Source organism: Biomphalaria glabrata, chromosome 4 (genome assembly GCF_947242115.1).
Source record: "Biomphalaria glabrata chromosome 4, xgBioGlab47.1, whole genome shotgun sequence".
NCBI lineage: Eukaryota > Metazoa > Mollusca > Gastropoda > Planorbidae > Biomphalaria > Biomphalaria glabrata.
This window is the reverse complement of record NC_074714.1, coordinates 16398340-16424040: the sequence shown is the minus strand read 5'-3', so window position 1 is coordinate 16424040 and position 25701 is coordinate 16398340. Positions and strand designations below refer to the sequence as shown.

Sequence of the window (25701 nt, the reverse complement as noted above, 5' to 3'; positions counted from 1 at the left end):
ATAAGTCTAGATCAAACGTTAGAAAATAACAAGAGAATAAAATACACAATCATTCTGCAAGTCAAATGCACAGAAACAATAACTGTCTCTTGAGTGCTGCCAGACAAACTGTGTTATATATTTAAGAATGAACCCGTACAAATAGTTTTTTTTTCTTTAAGTATAGTTGCTGTTGCTGTTGTTTTTAAGTTTAGTTGTTTTTTTTTTTTTTTTTCATTTTGTTAAAGATTGCTTTTGAATTTTTACTAACTTATTTTACCTTACCTATATAAACTGATAATGCTAGTAAGAACAATGGCAATAATGTGGTCTCCTAAGCATGTAAACTACTAAGCAAGTGACCTACTTAAGAAGTGACCTACTAAACAAGTGACCTACCAAAGAAGTCACTTACTTAGCAAATGACCTACTAAAGAAATGACCTACACATATTGTGTGTAAGGAGTTTGTGTACAATTGTCTTACAATAAATACCTTTAGTCAAGTTACACTTCCGGAGTGGAACCTGGGTGGGTGGAAACAGATCTTGAAAACGGATGGTTGTTCAAACTTTCAATCATTATGAAATAATAATCTGTGGCATTTCGAACTTGCAATGATTCTTTGGTATTATAACATTTATTTCACGTGTACCGTCAGGGCTCGCAAACACGTTTCTGCAGGGGAAAGTACCAGGCTAAAAAAAAAAAAGAGGCAGACAAAAGAAGTGATGGGAGGACAACATTATAAATGAACCATCAATGAAAGAGACTCTAATCATGGCATAAGACAGAGAGAAATGGAGAGAGGTGGTCGACAGATCATGTGTGGTACCCCCAACTGTTCTACAGACTAAGAGAGAGGTAAAGGTGATGAAAATTTCCTCAGTAATTTCCGTCATTTTCTCTACACTTAATCCCCTCTGTGCTTGACTCATTTCAAATCTAATTAGAACTATCAACAAAACAAAAAAAAAATTAAAACTTTTTTTTTCGCTATAGGCTTAGGCATTCCTGGTCCGGACAGGTCGCTAAGCTTCGTATAGGAAACTTTGGTCTCCCTGATCTGCATGCATTCACTTTATACATAATCCATCCTAATAAATGAACTCAACGCCCATGTCAAGTTAGATAGGAAGAGATGGTTACATTTGCATATATAACACCAGGGTGGAAAACGGAATTGTGGGATTGGCTGACCGCCACCTGGCAAAACGAAAACATTCATTATTGCTGGGAATACATTAATGTCCCGAGTTCAATCCCTCGCTAGTGTTTTGTTATTTGGGCGCGTTGTGTAGATATGGGATGACATTACATGGTGATTTCTTGTGATCCTAAAATCCATTTAAGTTAATGACTCCGTCTGACGTCCTCTTAGAAATGTCGATGTTTTTGTGAATACTTACCATGCTACAAAGAAAGAATGCACTAGTCTAGAGAAGTCGAAGAACGGAACGTCTATCACAAGTAACTCGAGGCCCTTTTTATATTATCGCCACCCTAAATGGGAATAGACTCTATTAGTTTTGTGTGGTCTGTCTGTCCGTCCGTCCGTACCGTTTCCACACAAAACTGTCTTTGTAACCTTGTTTTAATTGGCCTTACGTGCTTGTTTGTTAAGCCAAAGAACTCCTAAAATCTGTTATCGACTTACATTTTTAAATTAATTATTATTTGCATTGGTATAACTTGTTTTTTTTATTTATACTAAGTAGAGAGAGACAATAGAGTTTTGATAATAGAGTTACGTTGTTATGGTAATAGTTGATATAGGGAACGAGTGTGAACAAAGATTCGGAGTTGTGTTGCAGTGGAAGAAGAAAGCTGGAGATGAACGAGGCGTGACATCCTTTGAGCCCCATTTCTATTTTAACTTTATAAATAAGAAGAGTGATAAGAAGCTGGCGGATGTAGAGTTGGTGGCTAATGGGATCGAAAGTAAGTTAGAGCTGATAGGATGAACTTTCAGAGGGAGGAAATTTTACAGCAGCGTTTCTCAAACTGTGGGTCGACCTGCTGAGAGTGGGAGTGTGAAGTTGACCTTTTTTTTTTTGGGGGGGGAATCTGTTGTATTTATATTGTAATTATAAATCCATTTTTGAGTATTAATCTTATATTATAAAGTAAAAAGTAAGGCGTATGTATGTATGTATGTATGTATGTGCCGAATAGAAATCAAGACGGTATTGACCAATCTTGATAAAACTTGTCAGAAATGTTTCTTGTGTACTAACTTAGACCGTAGTGTATGTGATGTAGCCCAAAACAAACTTAAGACCCTCAAAAAAAAAGTTTTCCAACTCTATGAAAGCATTATAACTTCATCGATCTAGGCTATGTTCACCATATTTACATGAAAAGATTGAAAGGATCTAGATCTAATTTTAGAATCTGCACTTTGCGCAGATAGTTTTTTACTTTAACACATGAAAATACAAAATATAGTCCATTGATTTCATTATTTAATCAAATTAACCTTCAAAATTGTGTTTTAAAAGCATTTTTACATAAATTCGTTCCATACATCTGCGAATTTAGAATTAGAATTAGAATGTTTCAGTGACTATATCAGCAATACGCAAGTTAAGACCAGCGGGCAGCGACTAATAAAAATGTCTAGTTAAATATAAAGGAAATTAATTTTTATCCGTGTTAAATCAATTCTATTATTAAATAAAATGATGTCGTTTCATCTTCTAAGTATTGTACCGCTTTCGCGAGACAGATCACTCAATGGCTCTTTCAAAAAGACCTTACAATACGCCTTCGCCAATGCTATTCTAGACTGTTTCTTACGTCAGAACGGTCAAATTTCTAGTGGCATGAATTTTTAAAGATCAGATTGCAGAAAAAAAGCTTGGCGCCGGGGCTTCGGACCCCGCTTGGGGAACTTTTGGCCTTATTCCTATTTCCCAAGCTGGCTGAAATGGGAAAGGGAAAGGTTAATTTTTGATTTGAGAAACTATTCTATGATTTGAGAAACTATTCTATGATTTGAGAAACTGTTCTATGATTTGAGAAACTGTTCTATAATTTGAGAAACTGTTCTATAATTTGAGAAACTGTTTTATAATTTGAGAAACTGTTCTATGATTTGAGAAACTGTTCTATAATTTGAGAAACTGTTCTATAATTTGAGAAACTGTTCTATGATTTGAGAAACTGTTTTGTGATTTGAAAAACTGTTCTAAGATTTGAGAAACTGTGTTATGATTTGAGAAACTGTTCTATGATTTAAGAAACTGTTCTAGAATTTGAGAAACTGTTCTATGATTTGAGAAACACTCTTCTATAGAAAAAAAAAAGAAAAGGATAAATGAAACATATTTCATTCTTGTTTCGTCATGTTTCCAATGTGAATTTTCGCTACAATTTTTTTCTCTTTCTTTTGTCTAGTGAATGTTTATTTCATTGCGACTATTGTGCTAATACTTTTATCATGTACACGAAATGTATTGTTTTAATAAAATCCTATACATTTTTGATGGTGTTTGTTCTGCTGTAAGCGTTGTTTAGGTCGATGGTGCAATTGTAATCGAGAGAATTTAAAGCAATCAATATGCTGCATCGAAGTTGGAATCGGTTTGATGGTGTAATCGTTAAAGTTATAAGCTGGAAGGATGTTATTTCCACCACCTTACGCCCCTTTATCTATCCATCCACCCTGTAAAAAAATATTAGGTGTGGCTAGTTTTATTGTTGATGTCTTATGTCTGCTTTGGGAGATATTAGGTGTGGCTAGTTTTATTGTTGATGTCTTATGTCTGCTTTGGGAGATATTAGGTGTGGCTAGTTTTATTGTTGATGTCTTATGTCTGCTTTGGGAGATATTAGGTGTGGCTAGTTTTATTGTTGATGTCTTATGTCTGCTTTGGGAGAGAGTGGGAAAGATATCGCATTTCTTACTTATAAAATGCGACATTTGTTGTTTTTGCCTTTTATTTATTTCGTTTCTTTCAGCTCATGACCCTTTGTGTGGTCTTAAACAATAGGTCGCAATAGTTTCTTGTCCTGGGCTTTTTTCAATTTGTTCCAAGTGTCTACCTCTATCTCAGGTCACCAGATGTCTCCCTCTTTCTCATGTCACCAGGAGTTTACCTCTATCTCAGGTCACCAGATGTCTGCCTCTTTCTCAGGTCACCAGATGTCTCCCTCTTTCTCATGTCACCAGGAGTTTACCTCTATCTCAGGTCACCAGGTGTCTCCCTCTTTCTGATGTCACCAGGAGTTTACCTCTATCTCAGGTCACCAGATGTCTGCCTCTTTCTCATGTCACCAGGAGTTTACCTCTATCTCAGGTCACCAGATGTCTCCCTCTTTCTCATGTCACCAGGAGTTTACCTCTATCTCAGGTCACCAGATGTCTGCCTCTTTCTGAGGTCACCAGGAGTTTACCTCTATCTCAGGTCACCAGATGTCTGCCTCTTTCTGAGGTCACCAGGAGTTTACCTCTATCTCAGGTCACCAGATGTCTGCCTCTTTCTCATGTCACCAGGAGTTTACCTCTATCTCAGGTCACCAGGTGTCTCCCTCTTTCTGATGTCACCAGGAGTTTACCTCTATCTCAGGTCACCAGATGTCTGCCACTTTCTCATGTCACCAGGAGTTTACCTCTATCTCAGGTCACCAGATGTCTCCCTCTTTCTCATGTCACCAGGAGTTTACCTCTATCTCAGGTCACCAGGTGTCTCCCTCTTTCTCATGTCACCAGGAGTTTACCTCTATCTCAGGTCACCAGGTGTCTCCCTCTTTCTCATGTCACCAGGAGTTTACCTCTATCTCAGGTCACCAGATGTCTGCCTCAATCTCAGGTCACCAGATGTCTCCCTCTTTCTCATGTCACCAGGAGTTTACCTCTATCTCAGGTCACCAGATGTCTGCCTCTTTCTCAGGTCACCAGATGTCTCCCTCTTTCTCATGTCACCAGGAGTTTACCTCTATCTCAGGTCACCAGATGTCTGCCTCTTTCTCAGGTCACCAGATGTCTCCCTCTTTCTCATGTCACCAGGAGTTTACCTCTATCTCAGGTCACCAGATGTCTCCCTCTTTCTCATGTCACCAGGAGTTTACCTCTATCTCAGGTCACCAGGTGTCTCCCTCTTTCTCATGTCACCAGGAGTTTACCTCTATCTCAGGTCACCAGATGTCTGCCTCTTTCTCATGTCACCAGGAGTTTACCTCTTTCTCATGTCACCAGATGTCTGCCTCTTTCTCGTGTCACCAGGAGTTTACCTCTATCTCAGGTCACCAGGTGTCTGCCTCTATCTCAGGTCACCAGGTGTCTGCCTCTTTCTCAGGTCACCAGATGTCTCCCTCTTTCTCATGTCACCAGGAGTTTACCTCTATCTCAGGTCACCAGGTGTCTCCCTCTTTCTCATGTCACCAGGAGTCTACCTCTATCTCAGGTCACCAGGTGTCTGCCTCTATCTCAGGTCACCAGATGTCTCCCTCTTTCTCAGGTCACCAGGAGTCTACCTCTATCTCAGGTCACCAGGTGTCTGCCTCTATCTCAGGTCACCAGATGTCTCCCTCTTTCTTAGGTCACCAGGTGTCTGCCTCTATCGCAGGTCTCTAGGCGTCTGCCTCAATCTCAGGTCACCAGGTGTCTGCCTCTATCTCAGGTCACCAGATGCCTGCCTCTATCTCAGGTCTCCGGTGTCTCCCTCTTTCTCAGGTCACCAGGTGTCTGCCTCTATCTCAGGTCACCAGATGTCTCACTCAAGTTCAGATCACTAAATTTCTGCCTCTAGTTCACGCCACTAAATGTCTGCCTCTAGTTCACGCCACTAAATGTCTGCCTTTAGTTCACGCCACTAAATGTCTGCCTCTAGTTCACGCCACTAAATGTCTGCCTCTAGTTCACGCCACTAAATGCCTGACTCTAGTTCACGCCACTAAATGTCTGCCTCTAGTTCACACCACTAAATCGCATTAGACGTTCTACTTGGATGCAAAGTTTTTCACTATACAGATTTAAACAATGTTTGACCAAAAATGGTGTTGCTAGGATAACTTTGACATTTGCGTGCATGGCCTCTTTCCAGCTTGCATTGGGTTTTAAGATGTAAATTGAGTAATTGAGGGTGTTAGTTTTGCGAATTAAGACCTAGGGCTTAAGTGTAAAAGATATTAGTTAGGTTGTAGAGTTTAGTGACGATTTTTGTATTCGGTAGGTTGTCTAAGTGAAAAAAAAAGTGACAGATTTTTTAGTTATCAGTCGTAATTCCTAGCGCTTTCATTTACGGGTGTTGTTTTTTTATTAGTATGAAATAAATAAACTAGGCTTTATGAAATAAAGTAAGTAAAAAAGGAAGCTTGAATAAGAAACATTAGCGGAAAACAAGCAAAGTATAAAAATACTTTTTAAAAAGAGCTTATAATGGGTGAAAACTCCAGATTTACAGCCCTATTCGTTCAATGCGTTATCTATATCAAACAAAATTGATTAATTGCCACTAATTAATTAATTATTTGTTTAATCTTTTGATTGCGTCATGTTGTGTTAGGAACAATAAATAATTGTGTACAAAGTTTCAACTTAATTCAAGAATGGGAAGTGGGAGAAATAACATGTACAGAATGTGTACCAGACAGACGCTGTGAGTTGATAGAGGCTTGGCAATGATGAACAGATACAAAGAGAAGGAGAAGTGGCGTAGAGCAAGAAGAATGTATCAGAAATACATTTTGAAAAGTACAAGCTTACAAGTATCCAATACCTTCTTATGAAAGATATGAAAACCATGACCATAAGAGAAAAACAATGTCAATATAAGATACGCATAAAAAGAAGAAAGAGAGAATGAAAAGAAAGAAAAAAGGAGAGAGTGAAAGAGAGAGAGAGAGAGCTCAGACAAACAAACAAACAAAAAAATAGTCTGACGACACATTCTCGATGGATAGTTAAACTCGTAGACACCATTTCTTATTAATGCCTGTTGCGGGGTGTCTACATCAAACATTTATGGGGGAGCATATTTAAAGACGGGCGCTTACCGAATAAGCTATAGTGGCCCTGCCAACCTTCTTGAATTATTAATGAATCCGTTCAAACTCTGGCTGCCAGAATTATAAAAGTCAATTTGAGTGAAAGCATCGTGGGACTCGGCAGAGATGTTTTATTGAAACACAGAAACAAAGGGAGATCCAAGCGAGCTGGACTAGCAACAAATACATAGATGAGTGCGCCCAGTGTGTTCAAATTTAATATACAATTAGTTTTAAGTGTGTTCCGAGAATTGGTAATAAACTGTATAGAATGCAAGGATTATTTATGCATGCTTCATGTTTGTCTTCTTTTAGAGCACATAAAATAAAGCTCCCATTATTTTGTCCAGAGTTGGTATTGTACCTTTTGTGAGCATTAACTCTGTAGTATTGCTAAGACTAAATGAAATCAATGATTGTGTTTTTATGGAGTAGTAACAGCTAGCGTCAAGATAGACAAGAATTTAAAGGCATTAAGGAAGTTCTTAGTTGGATGACATTGGAGAAATTAAATATATGTGTCAATGTGTGTGTGTGTGTGTGTGTGTGTGTGTGTATAAACACATTCTCTCTCTGTCTCTCTCTCTCTCTCTGTCTTTTGCTCTCTCTCCCTCTCTCTCTCTCTCTCTTATGAGCACGCATTTTTTTTAAAGTTAGTACATGTTTATCAGACACTGTAAAGGTCCAATAAAAAAATGTAGGGTTTCTAGTCAGGGATATAAAAAGTGCAAGGTACATATATCTTGTCTGACAGTACAACTAACATGGGCGAGGCAGGATTTTTTTTCGGGGGGGGGGGGGGCTTGACAACTAATACAGCAAACGACGATCAGAGGTTCCGGGGGATATGAATGATAACGTTGAATTTAAACAAGTATTTTTTATTACAAAGCTTATATCAACTCACTCGGTCTGTCTGTCTGTCTGGAAAAAAAGGTTTGTGTACGTTATTTCTCCACACCCAATCTCGGATTAAGCTGAAATTGTGCACACTTATTTCTTTTACCTAAAAACACAAAAATCAATACAAAGAATTAACCAATTAATTAATTAACTATTGTTAATTAATTAGTTTGTTTGGTATCTTGAACAAGGGAAGAAGTCGTACTTGACAGATGTCATGGTAGGCCTATAAGTTGAATTAGTTACCCTTGTGGAATCTTGAGCCCTGGGTGAACATTTTTTATGCATTCAAAAAAAACGATCATGTAAACTTTCACAAAGATACATTTTTCTTCTCTCCCCCTTTCACAACTGGTCCAGACAAGTGACAGGAACATAGCGCGTTGAGACAAGTGACAGGAACATAGCGCGTTGAGACAAGTGACAGGAACATAGCGCGTTGAGACAAGTGACAGGAACATAGCGCGTTGAGACAAGTGACAGGAACATAGCGCGTTGAGACAAGTGACAGGAACATAGCGCGTTGAGACAAGTGACAGGAACATAGCGCGTTGAGACAAGTGAACATAGCGCGTTGAGACAAGTAACAGGAACATAGCGCGTTGAGACAAGTGACAGGAACATAGCGCGTTGAGACAAGTGACAGGAACATAGCGCGTTAAGACAAGTGACAGGAACATAGCGCGTTGAGACAAGTGACAGGAACATAGCGCGTTGAGACAAGTGACAGGAACATAGCGCGTTGAGACAAGTGACAGGAACATAGCGCGTTGAGACAAGTGACAGGAACATAGCGCGTTGAGACAAGTGAACATAGCGCGTTGAGACAAGTAACAGGAACATAGCGCGTTGAGACAAGTGACAGGAACATAGCGCGTTGAGACAAGTAACAGGAACATAGCGCGTTGAGACAAGTGACAGGAACATAGCGCGTTGAGACAAGTGACAGGAACATAGCGCGTTGAGACAAGTGACAGGAACATAGCGCGTTGAGACAAGTGACAGGAACATAGCGCGTTGAGACAAGTGACAGGAACATAGCGCGTTGAGACAAGTGACAGGAGCATAGCGCGTTGAGACAAGTGACAGGAACATAGCGCGTTGAGACAAGTAACAGGAACATAGCGCGTTGAGACAAGTGACAGGAACATAGCGCGTTGAGACAAGTAACAGGAACATAGCGCGTTGAGACAAGTGGCAGGATCATAGCGCGTTGAAAAAGCAAAAAGCTAAACGAAAACAAAAAATAAAAATATTTCTTTCCCACAGATTTATATGTCTAAGTCAATCATACAAGAAATAACATGAGTGATCCAAATTAATTCATTTAATTACATTTAATATAAGCTCTGTCTTTTTTTAAGTATTTGTTATGTTGTTTTTTTCCTGTAAGGAGTTAGAAAGCTAATGAATTCAATACTGCTATCCTACGTCCTACATGGTCTGGAAAGGGACAAGCTCTATGATGTTTTGATATGTGCAGCTTAGTGAAAGGTTAAAGCAGCCATAATATCTGCAATTTTTGAACCAGCAGTAAAGCTTTTTTATGGCACTGCAAACCATTCACTTCATCTATTTTTGAAAAATTCTTGTTCAGAAAATGCTTATTTGATTACATTCTTATTCTTTAATTTTTTTTTATTATTATATTTTTTTGTTATATGTCATTTATGCCATCGCATCGATGGAAAAAAATTTTTTTTAATGAAGTCTCACTAAGAGGCTATCAGCCAGTCACTAGTGCGTTTTGTATGCTTCTGTTAGACCCAAAAGGAATTATTCAATGAAAGTGTGGCGAATGTTTAAGCTCTTTGCGATCATTCTAACATTGTAGACACTATTGCCAGTGGTCTGTAATTGTATCTCTTTGCTTTACTTTCATTTGTTCAGATGTAGTCTACTTGAAAAAGTTAATGATAAACAGACTGAAAGTTTAATTCTTGATGAAGGAGTGACAACGAAAGAGGAGTTTCAATCTCTTGATCTCTACCAAAGTGCGACACTGTAGCTCAAAATGATCTTGAAAAGATTCTTCTCACATTAAAACTGCATGTCGTTTTAACAAAAAAATTAACTTACTGTTGTTTTTTTTTTCTTAGTTTTGATAATCCGAATGTCTGCTTCAATTCATTGAGAATAAATTAACAACACTTGTAATTTATCAGGACACGTCCATTGTCTCTGAAACAGAAGGAGACATATATTGATAAAATATATTGATAAAATAATATATAAATAACTAGATTTTTACGTAGTATCAATTCCTATTCTACAGTTGTGAATCAATAATTAAATTCGTGTATTTAGCTCCTATTTAAGGTAAAAGATGAACAAGAAACACAAATAAATTTGCCGAGAATATTTTTTTTATGGGGGTGGGCACCATGAGCTATTTGGACCACCTAATGCAGACACTTGTTCGCCACTGCTTATGCTATTGCCTATAACATCAGACACAATCTAGCTACTAGCTGATATCTACCTTATACGTACAATAGAACTAAATTAGAATTTATTTAGATCTCGTTGTGCTGAATTTTAGTAGGCCAAAGTGGAGGCCCTAGGCAGGATTTTGTAGTTGCCCCCTTTAAGTTTATATAAATGCACAATTAATTCTTATCATATAAAATACAAACGTCACTTTAAAAAAAAAATTACTTCCTAGGCGTGTTCCTTGGTCAGTCTTGTCATGCATGTTAATCATTGAACTAATGCCAAATCATTGGTTTTCCTGACTGACTCAGGCAACCCATTCCATGTTCTAATAATAGCACTAGGAAAGAAGGAGTAGGCTATTTGTACAAATTAGTCTTAGCATATGGAAAAAAAAGGTTTGGACTATAAAACTCCCCTCTTCGATAAACATTTTTATGCAAACTACATGCAGTAAACAAATTTCTGAGCGTAGCCAAGAGTGGTTTTGATTACCCTCCCCCACACACTTTAACCCTTTTCCAATAAAAGAAAAAGCAAAGCTATAATTATAATTTCCATGAGCGTAGCCAAAATGGGTTTTGTGATTACCCTCCCTCCTCCACTAAAATACTAAAGCAAAATTATAGGCCTTGTTACCAATTTCTACCAGTCGCTGTCCATTGATAAAGTGTAGTTAATCGCAGATTTTGGATTTTGACTTAATTTTTTTAATAGAATAGCAGGATAATGCAGTGTAGATACCTCAGTAAATGCATATTTTTAAATTTAAATACCGGAAAATATCTTGGCCTGGGGGGGGGGGGGGACAAAATAAATAACTCTCCCCCTCCATGAGCCATACTTTAAAATGTCTTTATACTTATAAGTTCTATGTCTAGAACAGGGGTTCTCAACCTGTGGGTCGCGACCCCCTTGGGAATCGAATGACGATTTGCCAGGGGTCGCTTAAGACCATCGGAAATAATAGTTTTTGGTCTTGGCTTTGTACAAATGTTTACCATAGTTATAGCTACTATATATTTTTTTTTACTACAACTGCTATTCGAGAAAGATTTTGTAGACAACGGAATCTGAATTTAGATAAAATGTCAATTATTTTACTGCGCACCGTCTTGCCATTGTTAAATCATACGTATTATTTCTATGGAAAAGATTTATCGCACGTCAAGGCTCAATTAAAAGCATTGTCGATTATAATTAATAGTATGCCATGTAATGTTTTCATTATGTAGCAGCCCATAAGAAACGGACCTCGAATGTTAAAAAGAATGTTTAGAAAAAATAATTATATGGCGATGTTTTTACGGTATGTTTCTACTTCAATAATTCAAGTTTGACTTCATGCAGGAATTGAAAAAAAAAAAAAACATATCGCGTTATTTATAACAAAGTTCCATCGCCAAATTTATGCAATTGACGAGTTTCTCTTTTGCAAACCCCTTCTACGGAATGTTGGTTCCTTTTTTAAAAAGTTTCAAATCTCTTGGGAAACAAAAATGGTGTCTGCACCGATGATGTAAATATGTTAGTCTTGATTTCAACCTTTGGTACAAAATGAGCCATCAAAAGTCATCGTTATTCACTATTTGATTTATCTACATATATAGGTAACGAAAGTACTAGCTCAAGAATGACAAGAATCTTTGGAAAAAAAAGTCACAACAAGGATCATATGCAATTTTTTCAAAATCCGATCCTTCAAAATGTAACTTCTGCTTTGGCTAACAAATTTGAAGAAAAATAATGTTTAGGCCTACATGTTTGCAACCTTATATCTACGCTATGTGAGGAAATGTTATAGAACCTGACAAACGGATAAAAGAATAATTTCGTAGGCCTACGTGTTGCGCGTGTTCTTCCATTTTCATTAACATTCTTTTGCGAAACATTATGTCTTTCTAGAAGTAGACTTGATGCAAAAGATGACATTCGTTGCGATTTTGTCTGCCCTGATAATCCCCGCTATGGCGAAACAGAAACAATTAAGCTAAATGTTTGCATAAGCTGTTTTGTACCGATGTAGTTTACCGTTGTAGTAGGCCTAGTGACAATCTTCTATGCTAAGCCATGTTTTTTTAAATTGTCACATAGCCTACTAATTTAAGTATGCAACATAACATATGATGAACATGCAATAGACAATAAGTCAAGGAATATAAGTTAAAATATGGTAAAGTTTCATTTGCTTGAAATTTAATTATAAGCAGTAATTATAAGTAGAAATAAATGTTTTACAAAATAAAATTACACATTTTTACTAGACCTACTTAGGCTTATATGAACAAAAATAGTTTGACTGTTGGGGTAGCCGCATAGTGAAGAATCGTAAAAAAGGGGTCGCCGAGCTAAAGAGGTTGAGAACCGCTGGTCTAGAACATCTAAAATGCTGACCCATAAGCATATGGCATGCGTGTTTTTCTTCTAGGCTTTTAATAATGCATAATCGCCTTGTAAATGTCCCCTTTTTATTTCTTCAACTATCAATTATTCAAGAAATCAATATTTAATGATTCACTGGCGCTTTCTTTGCATTTGTTGGACTCTTTCTTTGATGTGTAGACTCTACAGCATGAATATAGTCTATATTTTTTTAATGAAAATAAGCCTAATACTAGATCTAGATCTATATATACTAAAACAGTAATATAAAAATAAATGAATATAGGCCTATATTTTACAGATCCAGTTAGACTCAAGGCTACACCGGAAATGACCTTAGGTTTAGAATGCACAGAGAAAAATCAAAACAATTTTCTGTAAATACTAGATCTAGATATCTAGATCTAATATAAGACTATTAATATTATACTTATAGAATATAATCTAGACCTAGAATATAGATCTAGTAACTAGTAGTATCTAAACACTAATACCGCCAATTTTCTCTTCATGGTCTAGTCTAGATTCTAGACTATGTGAGTATCAGTATCAATACTGACAATATTTAAAATATTACTATACTACTCTATAGTCACTATAGATCTAGATAGTAATCTAATACTATTTAATTAACTAATACTAATAGGAGTTAAATAGTATCATCATTTATCATGATATCATGACTATAATATGAGTATGAGTGGACATGTGATGAGTATCATATATGACGATGTCACTACATTCACTATGATTCACTAGATATTCTTATCTTATATTACTGATAATTTATATAATTTATTTTTTTATAATACAGACGTTACTTCAAAAAAGAAGATGATTACATGCATATTAACCAATGACTTAAATTCTGCCAAATTACTGGTTTTCCTGGCTAGCTCAGGCAACCCATTCCATGCTCTAACTCTAATTATAGCACTAGGGAAGAAGGAGCACTTGTACAAATTTGTCCTAGCATATGGAACGAGAAATGTGCCTTATCTTTGTGTCTTTCTGAGTATTTTATTAAATTTGTTTTTGTATTTGAAGATTATGATATTAATATTAGTAGATAGTAGATATATATTTTTTTATATTATTATAGTTGGCCTATCTATATTATTTATTTATTTTATAGATATCTAGATTTAGATATGACATATGGTAGCATTGACATATGCCGCCTCCTATCACTCCTACGTATGCCTATCATCATCATCATCACTCCTTTGAGTTCCTCATGGAACATAGGGCCTCGACAAAAACACGCCACTCTCCACGGTCTCTTGCTAGTTTTTTTATGGTTTTCCAGCTCTTCCTGGTCCTCTTGGCTTCTTCAAGTAGACTGCGTCGCCATGTTCTTTTTGGTCTTCCTCTGCATCTTGTTCCCTGGGGGTTCCACTCTAAGGCCTGCCTAGCTCTGTTGCTGGTATCTTTTCTAAGGGTGTGACCAATCCATCTCCACTTCCTCTCTAAGATCTGCACTTATATATTTTTCTGTCCACTCATCTCCCACAGTTTGGTGTTTTCTATTTTGTCATACCAGTGTATTTTTAGGATATTTCTCAGGCATCTGTTGATTCTGTCTGTATTTTTTTGTTGTGGCTTCAGTTGTTCTCCATGTTTCAGAACCATACAGTAGGACAGCCTTGACATTAGAGTTAAAGATTCTTAGTTTAGTCTTGTTTGAGATGTGTGCCTATGCCTATTATCAATAATTATGGCCTATTATAATAAATAATCTGTTGATTCTGTCTGTATTTTTTTGTTGTGGCTTCAGTTGTTCTCCATGTTTCAGAACCATACAGTAGGACAGCCTTGACATTAGAGTTAAAGATTCTTAGTTTAGTCTTGTTTGACATGTGTGCCTATGCCTATTATCAATAATTATGGCCTATTATAATAAATATAATATACAAAACTATATAATCTATATAAATATTTTTATATTATAATTATAATATATATATGCCAATATGGCTAGCGGCTATGGCCATTAGTATCATTGCTATCATGTAGATTTAGATCTATCACTGCCAGTATCAGTGTATGCTGTACATAATTATGATTATATGGCCTATGCCTATGGCTATACAAATGCTCTATTATCTATATCTATATTTTTATATACCGTAATGACATAATGTACCTAACCTATTATTATTATTCTACTATTCTACAATTCTAGATCTAGTCAATCTAACATAATCTAGATCTAATATCTAATAATTGTAATGCACAAGTGTGACAATTATTTATAATAATGTATTTTTTTTTATTTCCTCACAGATAATATTAATAAAACTAAAGATCTCTATTATTATTATATTATCTTATATATTACGGATGTTACTTCAAAAAAGAAGAAAATTGCATCCTATGCATTTTATGTGTCAATCTAGTCATGCATGTTAATCAATTACTAGATTCTAAAACTTTGCCAAGTTGTTGGTTTTCCTTGCTGATTCAGGCAACCCATTCCATTCTCAAATGGCACTAGGGAAGAAGGACCACTTGTACAAATTTGTATGTACACCTAAACATCACTCCCCCGAGGCTCCTTACTCCCACAATGCAAGCATGTGAAAGGGTCCAAATCTAGTATGATTCTGTTTCATCATCGTCTGTTGCAGCTCTTTCCTTCTTTATGGGAAAACATGTGTCAGGGACCAAATCTAGTATAATTCTGTTTCATCATCATGGTCTTTTGCAGCTATTTCCTTCTTTATGGGAAACATGTGTCATTGATCAAATGTAGTATAATTCTGTTTCATCATCATCTGTTGCAGCTATTTCCTTCTTTATGGGAAAACATGTGTCAGGGACTAAATCTAGTATAATTTATTTCCTTCTTTATAGGAAACATGTGTCATTGATCAAATGTAGTATAATTCTGTTTCATCATCATCTGTTGCAGCTATTTCCTTTTTTATGGGAAAACATGTGTCAGGGTCCAAATCTAGTATGATTCTGTTTCATCATCGTCTGTTGCAGCTGTTTCCTTCTTTATGGGAAAACATGTGTAAGGGACCAAATCTAGTATAATTCTGTTTCATCTGCTGCAGATATTTCCCTCTTTATTTCCTTCTTCAGTCTTTCTCACAATTTTTCCCATTCATACAATGAACACAATTTTTCTCTTCTCTTACATCTAGGTGTTAAGCACAGTGCTGCCTAGCATCAAGTCTTGAGCTCTATGTGTAGCCTTCAGTATTTCATCAGTAAGAAAACGCACCAATAAAATGTCAAATTGAATAGTAAAGAGATTATATATAAGTGCATTTTATATCATTTAAATCATTTTATAGAGTTTAAATTCTCTATTGAGCACTGGCAGAAATAAATTCTTCCAACTGGAGAAACACATTTGCATTGTTCAAATTAAGCAACACTTCAAGCAGCTTATATTGATATGATTTAGTATTATTTATGTATTTGACAGAAATGGAAAGATCACAAGGGCTCAGAGTTTGCTACTACATACTTTATGATTTTACAGAGGAAGTTTTCTCAGAGGTTAGATTTTGATTACTTAGTTTGGTTTACTTGTAAAATAAAATGTCTCTATCAATGTAAATAACTCTTTTTTAAAAATAATTAGGAAAACGTGAATTGTGTCCCCTTATCAAGAAAACTAAAATAATACAGATGAATTGACAGAAATGAGTATCATTGCATCTGTATGTTTCAAGAAAACCCTGATCACCTTTAGAATTGTATGGCAAACAAAAGGATGATGACAATCTCCTCATTGATTTTGACGTAGGTTAATTTTAGGATTACTTGGTGGGGGCTAAATGGTGAAGTGCTTGGCTTGTAATCAAGGGATTTTGAATTTGAAGACTGGGATTTTGAATTTGGGGATTTTAGAGCCCCCTTAAGTCCACACAACTTAAATGAGTTCCTGACGTCTTAAAGGTAGTTTTTAACTGTCATCCATAGAAACAGATGAGCTTAACATCATCCGCCTCCATAGATCGCAATATATGAAAAGAGGTACAATAAACTTTTACATAATTATACATTTTTAAATGTTTGTTGTTACTTGACCAAATTCAAATATTATCTTGATGAGCTGTACCCAAAAATATGTCTGTATGTACTGTAAAAGTAGTGATAGAAATGTGGAAGCTTAAGTTAGTAACGGTTATGTTAAAGTTCAACAAAATATTACCACAGCATCTTTGAGAGATACAGAGCTAGAAAAATGCTCTTTTTTGGGTTCCCACACAGAATACAAGACTAACAATAAAAAAGCATTTATAAAATTTTTAAAAAGGAGGAACGACCTGAATTCAAACTCATAATTAGCTAATTGGTTATTTGTTTTTATTAATTCTTGTGTTGTCAGGTAAAAGAAATAGTTATGCAAAATTGTAACCTCATCGATATTTAGTATGGGAGAAATAGCTTGTACAATAACTTGTACAAACTTTTTACCAGACAGACAGACAAACAGAGTGAGTTGATATAAGCTTTGTAAAAAATAACTTGTTGATGCTGATGATACTTTGATCTGCTATACCATTGAAAGTGGACATTTTGGGAAATAACATTTAGTGTTCTAGTTCTTTAATTGTTTTTATTAATTTTTTTTAAACAAGATATTTTTTAAAGATTTTTTTAAAGATTTATCTCCCCTTTCTTAGCAATTCAAGATAAAAATCAATAAACTGGACAAAAAAAAAAGATAAATTAACAAGAAAAACTTAAAAAATACTTTAAAACAACAAAAAAACACAAAGTTTATACAAAGTGTAATTGTATCAATTAGTTTGGATCAGTCATGTAATTGAATTTGTAGTAGATCTAGACCAACAACAATAAATCTATGGGATCAATAAAATTTGTACCAATTTTTAAAATGCTTTTAGCTTTCTTCATACGCTCTAATCCTATTGCTAATCTAAACCAGTTGATAAAATGGGGGGTGGATTTTACTGTAATTGGTTTTTAAAAGCATTTACAAATTAAAAAAAAAAGGGACCGAGCTGAATTCGAACATATGACTCACGCCTCCTTGGACCGATGTGCTAATCACTCTGCAAGTGAAGTACTTATGATAAGAGAAGATTGTGTAGTTATATTTTCTTTGTTTCAATTTAGAATGGTGACCCATAAAGAAGACTTGAACCCCCCACTTCAATCATGTACAATTTCTATTTGTTTTTTTTTCTAAATTCATTTGCATTTATTCCAGATGAAGATAAAGCTAAAGGACCTAAGCCGAAGACAGCTGGAAACCTTGATTTGTGTATTAAGTAGAGAGATTGGCAGATTGGAACAATATTATTCTACATGTCTCACCAACAACACAAATAGTGCCAAGTCACAAATTGAAAAGGATGAAAGAAATAACATTCTGACTACTTTCAATGGAGAAGATGAAGAATCAAACTCATCAAATGAAGCTTCTGGTGTGACAGTTTTTGACAATGATATTGACTCTGCGAAAGTTAGTTGAAATTTTCTGTTGGTTTTGTTCGTTTTTATTTCTTATTTTTTAAAATAATTTGACTTATATTCCATCCCTTTTTTTGTGTCTTGGGGTTTGATATTTAATGGTTGAGCAAATGTTTCTTGTCCATTCTTGCAGAATGTTAGACTGTAAGAAGCGCTCTTGTGAAATCAAAATTTCTCAACCCTAATTCTTTGATGGCATAGCATTTACATTAGAAATGGATTTTATCATATTTTAGCCTCCATCAATATTTTGTTTTGTTTTCTTCAAGAATTACTTTTGTTACTTATGCCAGCAAATAATGCCCACAACACATTTTTACTTCAACAGTGTATTATGTATGTCTAATTAATGTTTCTATTTCTAAAAAAGTTCGATTTTACCCAGACAAAAACTCATCAGTAGCCAAAATACAAATATAAGCTTGGCTTTTAGAACCTTCAGGGGTAGGGTTACCAGAGTAGAAAAAGCAAAAACAAAAAAACAAGAAAAATTTTAAACTAGGCTTGCAATTTTTTTGATGAAACATATCAGTAAATTAATGGCTGTAAAATCACTTTTTAAAACATGTCTCAGATAAAGCAAATTTTTAGAGTAGTTTATCAAAATGCAAACATAGATAGTGAAACCTTATAGCTTCAGTTTCTTCTAGTTGTCAGCCCCAACTTTGTCAAAATAAAAGCCTCTCAAAAAGTGATTCTCTCTTTTATACACTGTGCATTGATCAATGATAACCTACTTTCATTCATAGCAACACCTAGCTATAAACACACTTTGTTTTCTGCTCGATGGAGATGAAATACCTTTGCTTTAATTTCTTTATTTTAACATAGATAGCAGCTAAGTGAGAACATTTAAAACAAGTCAGACAGGGAAGGCTTGGGCATTTATTTTTTTACATAAATACATTTAAAAGTTGTACTCTTGGCAAGTAAAACAAATATTATCCTATGCTTATTTCCTGTAGAAATTAATATTGTTACGAATCTCACTATCCAGGCTCTCTGCAAACTGCACCATACACCACCAACTTAAAGAACTTGACAAGTCAGGGCTCCAAAATAACGTAAAGGTTTAATGTCCATAAATAACAGCCAATACTGTACAATTGGCAGCACGTAGAACAGTACAAATAGCTCTGCGATAACAAATATCTCTCCGATAACACTGTTCCGCCGTATCAAGTCTGAACCGTCGTAATGCTCCGTACAGAACCACACCGCTGAACTGTGCTGTAGTCGACCGGACTGTAGTGAACCGGGCTCTGAACCCCTGCCGTGAACCCGCTTTCTGAACTGTCTTGACTGCGACACCTCCGCTCTTTATATAGGGTCCCTACTGGCCTTCTAGAACCGGACAGAACGCCGCTCGACGTTTCTAGGTGGTCAGATGACTACAACTCTCGTGACGCTCCTGAGCTCTGTTCACGACGTCGATCCTTCCCGGACCGCCGTCGATCCTTCCCGAACCGCCGTGTTGACACTCGTCTCGGCTGACCGTCGTAACTCGTCACGGTTGACCGCTCGTCTAGCGCTGGCCTGGGGCGATTTGCGTCGGCTGACTAAACTCACACCACTACCCCCATCTGTGCCACCACCAGGTTTATAACATTATGTCAATTGTTTCATGTTATATTTAGACAAAGTGTTTTGTTTACGTCCATTACAAAAGCATTTTTTCATTTTTAGGTCCTTTCATTGTTGGAGTTAAAAGCAGCCAAAGAAGGACTTACGATTACAGAAGATAGAACCAACAGTCAGCTAGACATAATTCACACTAAAGATGGTCAGAAGATCTACAGCAAGTCTTGGATAAACACTGAAACTTCAGTCACAGCTAGAAAATCCCCATTAAAAGAGGGTCATTTGAAACAAAATGTGAGAAAGCACTTTAGAACTAAGGTATTTAGAAGTCAAAGGAGGAAACAGTCAATATCTTGACATGTATCAAAATTTCTACAAATTATCTTGCAATATAAACTTATGAAGTCACAAAACTCCATTATGTCATCTCATTGAACAGATTTAAAGAAATATTATAAATGTCTTCTTTAAACAACTTTAATATTTTATATGCTGGTGTTTCTAGACATAATATAAATAGAAAAAAAAAAAAAAAACTTGTGTGGAGTTTTTGATCTCCCATCGAGCGCCTCCCCAGGTGGCGGATAGGGGAATGCCCTCCAAATATGGTGGGTACCGGGGAAATAAAATACCTGGGGTGGACCAAAATCAAACCTGCTGCCTTGCAGGAAGTGGAGGGATCCACAAAGGCTAGGGCACCTTACCCGAAAATAAAGGCAGTTATCCAGAGAGCTGAAAGGGGCAGCCCCCCAGATGGTTATGCACAGGGCTAACAACTCTGTCATATAAAAAAAATACTGTTACAAAACTAATACACACAAGAAAACCCGGATAGATCTCAACGGAAAACGACCTAGGCCTGGAAAAGGACATGATTTTTGTTTTGCAACATGGAACGTGCTAAGCCTTTATAGAGCAGGTGCTCTAGCCCAACTTACTGAAGTGTTAAAGAAATATAGGATACCCCTTGTAGACGGAAATAAAAAAGAACAGACTACGTTGGGCAGGTCACCTTGAAAGAATGTCAGACAACAGAGGAGCAAAAATCGTATACAGGCAAAAACCAAAAGGCAGGCGACCCAAAGGCAGACCCCGAATGCGATGGATTGACGATGTGGAAACAGATCTGAAGCAGCTTGGGGTTAGGGCGTGGAGATGAAAGGCCCAGGAGAGATCTGAATGGAAGGATGTGCCACAAAACTGGCACTAAAAACTGTCTCAAGAGGACAAATTTCATACAGGAGTCTCTGGACCTAAAAAAGAAACACCAACTTAAAAAAATAACTCTGGAATCCACGATACATTATAATGAATCTCAACCCTGGGATAAAAGCTCTCTTCCTACTATAAGAGACCATTTTGAAAATATAACCAAAAAATCTGACTACATTCCAGCAGAGTTTAAAGAAATAGTGAACTCTTTTTTACAAACTCATTATCTTAGCAATCTGTGGATCAGAGTTTACACAGATGGCTCATCTCATAAAGCCACCACAAATGGATGAGCTGGAATATTCATTGAATGGCCCGATGGAGAAAAACTAGAAAAATCCATTGCAACTGGAGAGCTCTCTGACAGCCACAGAAATAAAGGGAAGCACTAGAACTAGCTGCTACCATGCTAGCAAATCACCCAAGTATAATATAAAGATCCCTTTATTATGTTTTAACCTTTTTTTTCTACCACTTACCATTCTCAGATCAAGTTAAAATTTTGCATAATTATTTATAGTCGATCACAATACACAAATCAATCTGAAACTTAACAAATTATTTATTCAATTAGTACTAATTAATTAATTAATTTTAGTTTATAGCAAAAAGGGAGCTAAACCATGTCATTTTCAGATAAATTGCAGTAAATAGCTTTTTTTTTCCTTCAGATAAGCTTTGTTTTTTAGACATCTTTTTTCTATTGCTTGTTTCTATATCAGCAACAGCTTTAAATGTTTTTTTGTTTTGCCTTGTTTTTTTTTTTTTTGGGGGGGGGGGGGGGGGGGGGGACAGAAAGGGGAAGCAGTAAAGGCTTTTTCTAGAGTAGAGTCCTGTGTTTTTATTAGCTGGAAGACAACAATTCTCAAGCCTACCCTTGTATCTTAACTTATGTTTAATGTTTGGATTTTTAAATGTTTTGCTTTTATCAAGATTGAACAAAATATTTTCATTGTATCTAGGTTGAAGATCAATACATTGAGCCTCAGCAAGATGTGAGAACAAGTCACATTGAGTCTGGGACAGCTGAGACAACTGAAACTATCTGTCCAATCAAATCAGAGGACAACAATGATTGGAATGCTAATTCTAGTCAAACCTTGGAGCACATTAAACACTCCACATTAGGAAAACTAAGATCTTCATTTCATCTCTCATCAAAGTGCAGGCCTTCACGACATATGAATCATCTTCAGAGAAAATCAAACGAGAACACACAAAAATGCCAACGTAGTTCTCTGACATGTACAAAACCAAAAATAGTATGTTGTGACCTGTGCAATAGAACATTCCACACAAATCACTTACTGAAGGAACACCTCAGAACAGTACACAATCAGTCACAACCCACAAGACTTTGTCCTTACTGTGGGAAACTGGTTCTGCATTCCAGGCTCAAAAAGCACTTAGAGAAAGTTCATGAGAAACCGACCTACTCCTGTCATCTGTGCAGCAGAAGTTTCCTGAAGCGAGAGTGTCTAGAGGGCCACCTAAACAAACATGCCAACACAAAGCCTTATGTGTGTGAAGTGTGTGGCAGGAAGTACACTTACTCCACCAGTTTGTCCAGCCACAAAAAACATTGTGCTAAATCTGTACTTCCCCCTCACTTGCAGCAATCGAAGAGCAGAGAGGACAAAACCATGCTTCATGTTTGTGAAGTCTGTGGAAGAACATTTGAAGGAATGAGTGGCCTGAAGGATCATCATGGTGCCAAGCACAGCAGCAGAATTCAGACCTGTTGCCATTGTGGGAAAAGTTTCCACTGGAGGCCATCCTACAACAGGCACGTTAGGACCTGTAAACAAAGATCAGATGAAGAACGAGCAAAGAGTATTAAAACATCCCTGAGTAAACTTTTTACTTGTGAGTGTGGTAAACAATATTTATACCGCCAGTCATTTCGCAGACATCAGAAAACATGTCTTCGTAAGCAGCAGTTGGAGTCGTACGTCTTGTCTTCTAGCACAATGAAAAAAATGTCTTTATCAGAGTATTTAGAATAAGTTCAGAAACTTCAATAACAATTTTATCGCTTCAATAATAACCTTGGGCCAACATTTACGATCCAACTGCTAGTACCACTGATGAACTAATGTTGTGATTAAGCAAACATATTTTTTATGATCTAAAGGTTACCTCAGAAAATTCATCTAATTGTATTACTATCAGCATCATAAAACTCAAGGTGAGGGTTTTAAAGGTTGGTTCTTTCTACTTTATAGCTAAGAGGTTATTGATAGCCTTCCGGGGCTGGCAAGAGAGTTTGCCATGTGTTATGGAGTGTGTGTGTGTATATGGTGAGGTTAGCTATGGTTATGAATGATGCAACATAGGTGGTATTGTAGTCACTTGATCTTCGTGATGGGAGACAACTGGTCGTGTGGTTTGCCGAGGGTTCAAATCCTGCCCACTCCCATGCCCCGTCGTCCTGCGGGAGATTTGGACTAGGAAGTAAACTATCTTCAACTCTGAAGGAACATCCGAAACATGTAAAACATTTTACAAACCAAACTCCAGAACGTGAGACGTGGTTGTGAGTTATATTTTGTTCAAAAATATCATTACTGAAGTCTACTTCATTTATTTCATTTATCACATATTGATTTTTTCTATATTATAAATAAATTTCTATTTAGTTTTACTCACAAAAAGGAAGTTATTCAAGTTTTATTAGTTAAGATATATTTCACCTACAAAGGTTTAGCTGTCTGCCAGAAGTATGGTGCTACAAGTGGACGATCAGAAACAGCACCATGGTATCGCATATCTCATTTTATGCCATGATGTAAATAATTTTATTAGGTGACTATGTTTGTTAGTTTGTGGTGTCTCTAATAGATTTATTTGAGATTGAGCAAAGATATGAAGAAAAAGCAACATGAAGAAAAATGGTTTGCATTCATATTTCTTCTTATATGTGACAGACGTTCCATCAAAGAAGATTAATTGGTCCCAGCCTCATTGGTTTTTCTAGCTTATTCAGAAACACATTCCATGCTATAATGGTAATAGGAAAGAATGAACAACCATAAGACAGTTTCAATCATATGGAACATGAAGTGCAGTATTTTATATATTTTCATTATTTTACTCTTAGACTTTTCTCCTGGTGTTTCTAAATTTAGTGATTTGCTTTAGTCTAGTCATCTGGGAATATTACTTGTTATAAATCTCATGCCTCTATTTTTGCTTCCAATTTCTCATCAATGTTTTCTTGAGGTGAGGAATAGCTAACAGATGATCCATATTCTATTATTGGTCTAATCAAGCTATGACCAGGATTTGAACCTGTGTCCCTCCAAGCCCTTTTCTGTTCAACCATAGATTCAACCACAGCATCTCCAAGGATACATAGTATTTTAGTTTCATTTCATTTGTCAACATTTCCCTTAATAAAAAATAGAAGTTGTATTGTTTGCTTATTTAAGAAAGTCATTTCATTTATTATAACACCTAGATATTTTACTGTTTTTCTGTCTTGAGTAACTGTTTCCATAAATCCATGTTTGTCATAATCTCATTCATACTGGTACTTAGGTTTTCCTTTGAAATATTCCAAATGAGACAAAATAGTCTCCCTTTGTGGCGAAATATAACAAAATAAAAACATTTTAGAACCTGTGAAATTATGCTGAAACAATTACTGCGCCACTCCGTTCTATTTCTACTAATGTATTCTTGATTTTAATTTATTTTAGATCTGATCCACCCCCACCCACCTGTATAAGGGAGAGAAGGGGCTCGTTAGGAGAATTGGTTGAAAATATAAATGTCATATAGAGGGATTTATATTATTAAATAATTAGAACAAGTTGTGTCATCTCTCCACACACATTGGTCGTGTGGTATTGGCCCTGGACTGTCGTTCGATGGTCCTGGGTTCGAAGGCTTCCCGCTTACATCCCCCGTTGTCCTGCGATAGATTTGGACTAGGTTGTAATAATCCCCAAATATAAAGGAACAGCCGAAACATAAAAAAATAAAATAAAAAGTAGTACTGTGTAACTCGAGTGATGGAGGGACGATAGCCCACCCACCCCCTTTCCTCCCCAACAGTTTCATTAGTACTTAATTAACCAAAATTCTGCACACGCCATCAGATTTTATCAGCAAGTAAGACTTTAAAAAAAAAAAACTTGTCCTTGACTAATTCAGGACAATGAAGTCCGTGTTGCAGATAAAGCTTTGCGACTAGGGAAACTTTTTTTCAATGAAATCTTTCATAGAACATTCTAATTGAATTGTAGCTGTAGGCCTTAGGACAAGCATCCCAGACGCTCATTACCATCCATTTAGAACAAGAATATACATCATATAAACAAGAATATCCTATACTCTTAAGCGAACATTAATTGTATATATATATATATATATATATATATATATATATATATATATATATATATATATATATAAATTTTGTTTCGAAAACGGCTCTAACGATTTTCTTTAAAATTTCAAGGTATGTGCATATTAGTGAGAAAAAAAATCTCAAATCATTGACCACATCGGGAAAACTCGAGGTCGACCGTTATAACGGTTTGAAAATGCCTCATTATCGAAAAATGAATTTTGGCTAGAATGGTTTATGAATGAAATTTTTCCGTGACGTCAAAGGGAAAAAAACTTGACACCGTTAACATCACTAGGCTCACAACAGTACACTAAGTTATTTCTTCGCAAACAAGTTTTATCAATCAATTGGTCTAATTAAATATTTGCGCAACCATCTTATTGTAGATTGATCTATGATGTAATA

At 36.1% G+C, this 25701-nt stretch overlaps 3 protein-coding genes across 7 annotated transcripts in view; 2 read left to right on the top strand and 1 right to left on the bottom strand.

Annotated features, from left to right (window-relative positions):
- LOC106067251 (uncharacterized) overlaps positions 1 to 10045 on the bottom strand; it is a 38778-nt gene extending 28733 nt beyond the window's left edge. Inside the window, exon 1 of the mRNA XM_056025793.1 lies at positions 9951 to 10045. The gene's annotated coding sequence lies outside the window, so the exon portion shown is untranslated. The remainder of the gene's footprint in view (positions 1 to 9950) is intronic.
- On the top strand, positions 4558 to 5556 carry LOC129925799 (uncharacterized). The gene has a single exon (XM_056026384.1). It carries the CDS (start codon positions 4558 to 4560, stop codon positions 5554 to 5556), a length of 999 nt encoding a protein of 332 aa, XP_055882359.1.
- A 2954-nt stretch (positions 10046 to 12999) lies between the features above and the next one.
- LOC106067249 (zinc finger protein 226-like) lies at positions 13000 to 24364 on the top strand. Of its 5 annotated transcripts, XM_056027633.1 has the most exons (6): positions 13071 to 13222; positions 15839 to 15904; positions 16126 to 16199; positions 17884 to 18138; positions 19833 to 20045; positions 21902 to 24364. In XM_056027633.1, the coding sequence occupies exons 2-6, from the start codon at positions 15880 to 15882 to the stop codon at positions 22943 to 22945; spliced, it is 1611 nt and encodes a 536-aa protein (XP_055883608.1). In that variant the 5' UTR covers positions 13071 to 13222; positions 15839 to 15879; the 3' UTR covers positions 22946 to 24364. The 5 variants fall into 5 exon arrangements, with proteins under 5 accessions (XP_055883611.1, XP_055883610.1, XP_055883608.1 ...); XM_056027636.1 differs by lacking the exons at positions 13071 to 13222; positions 15839 to 15904 and adding an exon at positions 13000 to 13063; XM_056027635.1 differs by lacking the exon at positions 15839 to 15904 and having other exon boundaries at positions 13070 to 13222.
- Positions 24365 to 25701: the final 1337 nt, after the last annotated feature.

Bases quoted from the DNA above. Each gene is read 5' to 3' on its own strand.
- LOC129925799 (XM_056026384.1), top strand. From the start codon at position 4,558: ATGTCTGCCACTTTCTCATGTCACCAGGAGTTTACCTCTATCTCAGGT.
- LOC106067249 (XM_056027633.1), top strand. From the start codon at position 15,880: ATGTGTAGCCTTCAGTATTTCATCA. The intron at 18,139-19,832 runs GTTAGTTGAAAT...TTTCATTTTTAG, and splicing joins ATGATATTGACTCTGCGAAA to GTCCTTTCATTGTTGGAGTT. The intron at 20,046-21,901 runs GTATTTAGAAGT...CATTGTATCTAG, and splicing joins GAAAGCACTTTAGAACTAAG to GTTGAAGATCAATACATTGA.